Source organism: Salvia miltiorrhiza, chromosome 1 (assembly GCF_028751815.1).
Source record: "Salvia miltiorrhiza cultivar Shanhuang (shh) chromosome 1, IMPLAD_Smil_shh, whole genome shotgun sequence".
NCBI classification, from domain to species: domain Eukaryota; kingdom Viridiplantae; phylum Streptophyta; class Magnoliopsida; order Lamiales; family Lamiaceae; genus Salvia; species Salvia miltiorrhiza.
The window spans coordinates 42,202,164-42,210,329 of record NC_080387.1 but is presented as its reverse complement, the minus strand read 5'-3'; the positions used below and the strand labels follow the sequence as shown (position 1 = coordinate 42,210,329).

At 33.1% G+C, this 8,166-nt stretch overlaps 1 protein-coding gene across 1 annotated transcript; it reads right to left on the bottom strand.

Annotated features, from left to right (window-relative positions):
- Window positions 1-5,306: 5,306 nt before the first annotated feature.
- On the bottom strand, window positions 5,307-7,696 carry LOC131025610 (MYB-like transcription factor ODO1). Its single transcript, XM_057955412.1, has 2 exons — window positions 6,992-7,696; window positions 5,307-6,205 (listed from the first exon to the last, which is right to left on the bottom strand). The coding sequence occupies exons 1-2, from the start codon at window positions 7,252-7,254 to the stop codon at window positions 5,710-5,712; spliced, it is 759 nt and encodes a 252-aa protein (XP_057811395.1). The 5' UTR covers window positions 7,255-7,696; the 3' UTR covers window positions 5,307-5,709.
- Window positions 7,697-8,166: the final 470 nt, after the last annotated feature.

The following is an 8,166-nucleotide window of genomic DNA, read 5'->3' as shown; positions in this document are numbered from 1 at the left end:
TAGTGTGAATTTGATGAAGATTAATTATTTATAAAGTTTCCAATTTATGATATATAACCAACAAATGTAGCGAGCAAGAATCAAAATTATGATATTTGCGGAATACATAATGATTAGCGGGAAATGAAATGGAGAATTCTTTAATTTGAGAAATAAAGAAGATCATGAAATCAGAAATATTCTGTATCAAACGATCTGTATATATAAAAACAAGAAACAATAGGGTCGAATGGCCCTATTCAACATACAACATCAAATTTTGTTCACCATTTGAAAAAAGATAAATTTTGGCCATTTTTTATATGTCATGACTATTCTACCATTCTCCATCTCTCATCTCTCTTTCTCATCTCCCTCTCTCTCTCTCCAGCGGCTGCGCACCGAAGCTCTCTCTCTTTCCATAAGCTACGCGGCAGCGGCGCCGAGCACGTAGATCTCGCGGCTTGAGTAGAAGTCGTCGGAGCGAAGGATGAGGCGGCGGCGGTGGATCTGATCTGATCTGATCGGCTTGGGCAGAAGTCGTCGGAGCGGAGGATGAGCGCGGCGGTGGATCTGATCTGATGAGGCGGCGGCGGTGGATCTGATCTGATCGTTATGTCGCCTCCTTCATCGGCAAATCTGATCTCCGCCTCCTTCGATTTCAGCCATCGGCAGATCTGATCTTATCTGTATTTGTGCTGCACGTATGACACTTATAGCACTATTAGTGCCATAAGTGCACACTTTCCCCTAGGGTTTAGATATTCCATTTAGGGTTTAGATTATCCATTTGGGGTTTAGATGTTCCATTTAGGGTTTAAATGATGTTGTTGTTTCTGTATTTGTGTTGCACGTATGACACTTATGGCACTATTAGTGCCATAAGTGCCCAAATGACCATTTTACTTGGTTTTATTTTGAATTTCCGTTGGCACTTATGGCACTATTAGTGCCAAAATGACTATTTTACTTGGTTTTATTTTGGATTTCCGTTGGCACTTATGACACTATTTAGTGCTATAAGTGCCAAGGGAAATCCAAAATAATTAGTGTCATAAGTGCCAACGGAAATCCAAAATAAAACCAAAGTAAAATTTTGGCACTTATGACACTAATAATGCCATAAGTGCCTAACCCAACCCGGCATGCGACCCGCGTGCTTGATCCTACCCGGTCCACCTCATTAAGGGTAAAAACGTCCAAATCAATAAAAATGGCCAAATTTTGTGTTTTTTTAATATGTAGCCATAAATTGTGTTTTATGCTTCATTTTGGCTACTTCAAAATTTTACTCTAAAAACAAACATTACTAATCAACAAGAATTTTTTTTTCCTTGAATTAAATGTTAGCTAGTAATTGTCTCATCATGCCTACTACTCCTTTTGTTACAATTACTTTTGTCTTGCTATATTCTTAGCGATGGAAAAGAATTCAACTCGGCCCAATTCTAAAACCATCTTATTGTTTAAAATGAAATAAAGTCCCCTACAATCTACTTAGATCAATACGCGAGTACATTAAATACAAAAAATGCCCTTGAAATTGTATATTGAAGAGACGAAGAAAGTAACCAAGAATTTTCGAAAATTTGCCAGGCATCGAGTCCTTTTCGAATTGTAGGGATATAGTTGGTCCTATTACGGCCACCAACTGAAGCACATAAAATAATTAAACTAAATTTAGGATGCCAAACAAACAAAACAAGTAAGGAATAATCAAAATCCAACTAAATAATGCTCATTAATAAAATTAAATAAAATTCATTCAATTAATTAATTTTGATTTATGCGAAAGCTAGCAATCCTTTCTCACTACTGGCTAGGGATGTCAAAAAAGCCCGAAACCGACGGATCGACCCGAATAGACCGATAAAAAAGGTGGGTTAGGGCTGAAAATTTTTAGCCCGAAAAAAATTTAGCCCGAATGGCCCGAACCGAAAATAGCCCGAGCCCGATAGAGTTGACCCGGAAACCAAGTGGGTTGGCCCGATTAACCGAACACTTTCTTAATAATTGATTTCTAAACTTTAATACTTTACTTTTTAATTTGATAATAACATTTTGATGCTTATATAATATGTTTTGATTTTTTTCTAACGATTAATAATAAATATTTATGATATCGTAAACAAAGTTAAAATTAGATATTATGTAAATTTACATTAAAATAACACTAATTTTTTTTTATCTAAAATAAGGCGAAATGTTTTGATTTAAAAAGCACGACATATTTTTTTTTACAATAATATGATTATCCATATAAAAAAATTATACATAAAAAAAAAATCGTATATTTGTGGGCCCGAATGGGCTAGCCCGAAACCGAGTGGGTTAGGGTTAGGGTCGAAAAATTTTAGCCCGAAAAATAAAAAAACTGACTAGCCCGAACCGAAAAATAACCCGAAACCGAATGGGTTGGCCCGAAACCGAGTGGGTTAGCCCGATTGACATCCCTACTACTGGCTAATGTCTAAATTGAGCGCAAGAGAATACATTTATTTCATGCACGTCTAAGTGATAATAGGGAATAATAACCGTTCTTGATAACATTATAGTCAATTACACAAAATTATAAAGCCACTTTAACTTCATTATGCACTTCAAACTTCGTGTTCAATCCGATTGTCATATCAACAACGATTTGAGGGTAAAAATTTGTCGCTTGCAAAATAAGAATGAAAATACAAAGTTCAGATATTTATTGACAAATTTTAAAGTTTAAGTGTAAAATCAGAAAATGGGAATAATTCAAATATTTATAGGCCAATACCCCCGAAATAATAATAGGAGAGAGTCGCACCTAGGGGTGGAGCAAAATACCGAAAAATCGGTATACCGCACTTACTGTACCGAAAAAATACCAAAAATACCGAAATTTCGGTATACCGAAAATTTCGGTACGGTATTGTGCCGTACCGAAAATTTCCGGTACGACAACGGTATCAATTTTTCTCATACCGCGGTATACCGATATATACCGATACCGCGGTATATGCCGAAAAACCAGTATATACCGTAGTTTCGGTATATACCGTGCTACGGTATATACCGTTGTTCCGATATATACCGAAAAAACTCGTATACCGCCAGAATAAATTATATATATACATATATATATATTTATTTATTTATTTATTTAATTAGTGGTAAATTATTAAAAAAATCATAATTACTAAAAAATTAATGACAACTTATAAAATATATATTTATTAATAATTAAAAACATGTAAATAAATTGAACAAATATAAAATAAATTGCATCTATGTTATTTAACTAAAGGACTTTGAAAAGTATACAAGTATATTACATAAGTATACAATTATGAGCTACATATATATCTATATTTATATGTCTACATACTATAATTCTAATTTTAGAATAACTATATCTCTAGAATAAGTTACATTCAAGTTATATATAAAAATAACTAATAGATAATAAAAAGTCATAAGTAAAATTTGAAAAGTAAATAAATTGAGTAAATATAAAACTCAAACAATAATTACAAGATTTAGTATATTATTGATGAAACTAGAATATCAATATATAGTCAATTATAATATATAAGTATATAAGTGTGAGCTATATAGTTATATTATATATGTAGACTATAATTTTAGAATAAGTTAATTCTACGGATGTAAAGTAAACAAATCGAATTGAAGCGAATATTATTGGATTCGATTCACATTCGTAAAAATAATTGCATATTCCAATGGTTACTCGAATATCTTTCAAATTTTATTTGCTATTCATATTCGATTCATACACTGATTCGCGAATATTCGAATCGAATCAAATATCCGTTTCAATTTTTTACAAGTATATTTTAAACAATATAAATCGAAATACTTCCTACTATTTCATTTGACTTCTTACTATTTAATTCAAAATATGAAATACTTTCGTATGAATTGAATTTGAAATCAATGTTTTTAATACTTTGATTAATATTATTTTTAATTTAAGTAAATATAAATATTTTGTTTATTTTACTTTATATCTATTTTATTCTTTATTTTTAAATACTGAATCGAGCATTATGATTTTCGAATCATATTTGATAACTAATCAAATCAAACAAAATATTCATATTTGTATTCGAGTTAATCACAAAATTTCGTATTCGAATATCAAAAATTTGAATTTAATACCAAACTAAACCAAAAATATTTGATTCATTTAATTAAGGGAAAAAATATAATTATGTTATTTTTCTAATATAAATAAAAGCAATTAATATCAAACAATGAAATACTTAATATATTTTCATTAAATTATTATTCAATACTCATTAAATCCTTGAATATAAATAAAAATAATATAATGCATTAGTTAACAATATATCTCATAAAAAGATAAATAATAATATAACTATTTATTAAGTATTAGATACATAATATATATAATTTCATTGTTATCTAAGTTGATAATTTAACTTAATTATAGTGTACTAAAATAATTTAAAAGTTATACGGTTACGTATATATTATGTTATATATAATAAAAAATTATATACGTATTATATATTATATATATTAATATTAATATACCAATAATTTCAATATACCGTATGGTATGGTATACCGCATTATCGGTACGACAACGGTATGAAAATTGTCATACCGAAATTTTCGGTATGCCGATCTTCGGTATACCGAAAAGTACAGTACGGCAACGGTATGAAAATTCTCATACCGCAATTTACGGTATGGTATACGGTATGACGAAAAATTTTCGGCATACCGTACCGATCCACCCCTAGTCGCACCACACGGATGTCCTGCATTGGAGTACAGTCCATATTATAAATTATAAATTATTTTAAACTTTTTTAAGGAAAAAGTAAGAATATTGTTGGTATATTGAAATTTGTAAGAACATATTTTTGTAATTGAAATTCGTAAGAACACATTTTTAAATTTGTAATACTACGCAATACGGCAATAGATTAGCGGCATATAATTTACTTGACTATTATGAAATATTGAAATTTAAGAATATTATATCTAGTATAATCTATGCTGCAGCTAACCCTACCAACCCTATGAAGAAAATGGAAAGTAGTAAGAAAATTTTGGACTATTTATTTTTGTTTTATTTTATTTTATTTTATCATGTAAGGATATTTTGTACTCGGTAATCTGTATGCCTACTTTCCTTCTTGCTTTTTCGGAACCCTTTAAGTTTAAACTTAGTTTCAAAACAACAATCATATCACATTTCACGGTAATTAACTTTTTATGGTATTAGAAAAAAAAAGCAAAAAAAACAAACAAACTAAGTCATCTGACTCATCTTATACAAAAAAAAAGTATCTACAAAATTACAGTAAAAAAGGGCCTTTCTTATTATTAAAACGGTCGATCCGTACATATATAATTCATATAAAAGGCTTCATATTTACAAGTACGTTATGTCCTTGGTGACACAAAAGTCTAACTACTTCTCCAAACACCATTAAAAAAAACATTTGAATTTGATAATTCCCTCAAATTCTTGGTTGGTGGGAAACCTATTCACAAGAAAGGTCTCACTTTCACTTTCATATCCCATCACCATACACCAAAACTCAACTGTATATTTCTAGTTACGATCAATTCGAGACACACACACATAACATGTTACTTAGTAACATGCCACGGCCGCTCAGATCGTGATATATTCCCACTTCCATTTTCCTTTTGCCTTTCTAGGTATTATATATATGAAATTAATTGGAGTAATTTTTATTGATTATTATTCCCCGTCTCTATCAATCCCAACTCCAGATTGTTGCCCACGACCCCAACGTCGTTGAAGCACTCGAAGCCGAAGTCGTGGACCCCGAAGTCCTGGCAGTCGAGCAGCCACTGGCAGCTGTGGTCCCACGCTGAGGCGGCGACGCCCTCCTGCGCCGACGGAAACTCCCACGGGAAGTCCATCTGCGGCGGATCGTCCCGGAATAGGCAGCTGATCAACGGGTCGTTTTCGTACATGTTGCTGTTGGACTCGTCGGAGGAGCTGTTTTGGTCGGTCGGGGAGCACGAGGTCTCTTCGCCGGCGAAAGGGACGTCCGGCGGCGGCGGCGTCTGCTGCTTCTCTTCCGTTTGATCTTTGTTGAGGGGCTCGTGCGTGACTGGGTCGATCCCCATTTTCAGAAGCTTCTTTTTAATGTGTGTGTTCCAATGATTCTTGATCTCGTTGTCTGTCCTTCCCGGCAATCTTGCCGCGATTTTAGACCACCTGCTTGATTTTAATTTATACAGGAAAATGGAAGTTATAAGTTGTCTGTCCTCTCTTACAGTTATGTTCTCGAAAAGAAAAGAAAAAAACCAATCAATCCTTTTGTCCGTGTAGATTAACAGTATTAAATAAATAAAAATTATAACGTGTGTTTCGGTGAATTCAAATTCAAAATCTTTAATTTTAAGCTATCACTTATACAGGCGCCGTCGTGACATTTAGTATAACGAAAACTTGTCATAATTAGTTGCTTTGTTTTTTGGAGGGATGATATCTTTTGATAGATTTATTAAGTGAAGATGTGTCTATTGGGTAAAAGAAAGGGAGCTATAAAGCTTGACACGAGATATGTGATTTTGTATAAAAAATCTTGAGTGGGCAAAAGGTGAAAGTAACTAAATATTATCATCGTGGGAAAATAATTAAAAATAAGGGGGCTGTGCCAATCAGAAGGTTTTTGCTCAAACGAAAAATTGCAAAACAAGTAGTAATTTAGAAGTACACTTGGGGAGAGCTAGAGAGCGCAATAATTACATATTGGAAGACAATATAGTCACTATAGTATATTGCTCTTTTTATACTCCTTGGAGCTTTAAAACTTGAACCAAAACAAGAAGGAAATTAATTAATGCCCCCACCAAAAACAAAAGATAATCGATGAATTAATTTTTTTATTTTTATTTTTGCGTAGAAATCAATGAATAAGAAAAATGATAGTAGTATTTTATAACCAAATGAGAGTGGTTAATATGTAAAAAATGTAAGAGAGAAGGCGATGAAACGAACCTGTTACCAAGGCGTGCATGAAGATCAATGACCAACTGCTCCTCGGCGTCGTTGAGGAGGCCCCGCTTCAAGTCGGGGCGGAGGTAGTTGGTCCAGCGGAGACGGCAGCTCTTCCCACAGCGGCGGAGGCCCGCCAGTTTGGGGACGGCCCGCCAGCAGCATTGGCCGTTGGTGAGGATAAAGTTGATGAGCTTCTTGTCTTCCTCCGCCGTCCACGGCCCCTTCTTCACCCCGAGCTTGTCGCAACACGGTTGTCGCCCCATTCAATTATTTTGCATATAATATATGTATATTCAATATGGTGTATTGTTGTGTGTGTTTTATTTTCAATGCAAGATTAAAGAAGCCTTTTTCTGCAGGAACTCAAAAGTCCCCTCCTACCCACCTATATATACTACCAATTACCAAACCAATGCACAAAGCTAGCTACCATAAAAATTATAATATGTGTTGTGTGTGTGTGTGTGTTTGGAGGGCCCACCATTGGTTTTTTGAAAGGAACTGATGAACTACAAAAGCCTGTTCTGGTGGTATCGACTCCAGATAGTGAATGATGGGGGTGACCCCAAGACAAAGCCACAGCACCCCCACCCCTGCCACCCCCCACACAAAAGAAAATGAAAAAGTTAAATGATTAATTTCTTTTAATGTTTTGCTACAAAGTGGTATTCTGTGAATGCAATCTTACTCAACCATAACATCAGCAATTTCGTCATCGCCACGTTTACGTTGTCTTATGTTTTGTCTCTCTGTGTGTGTGTGTGTGTGTTTTGGTTCATGGGCAGGGACGGAGCCAGGGGGGGCTAGGGGGGGCTAGAGCCCCCTCCCAAATTTTGAGTTTTTTTTTTTTTTTTTTAAATATATATAGATATATGTTTATACCTATTATAAAATAATTTTATTTTATAAAAGAGTATTTGGTTATTATATTCTCTCATATATACTTAATTTAAGGATAATTTTGTTATTTAAAACTATATAATCTATGAAATATTGTTTGTTATTATTACTATTATACTTGTCTTTTAATAAAAAATGCCTAATATGTATGAAATGCTAAAAAAAATTATAATGTATTGAAACTAATTTGTAGTATATAGAAAATATATAATTTATGGACATGTTGTTTGTTATTATTATTATTATGCTTGCCTTTTAATAAAAAATGTCTTAAA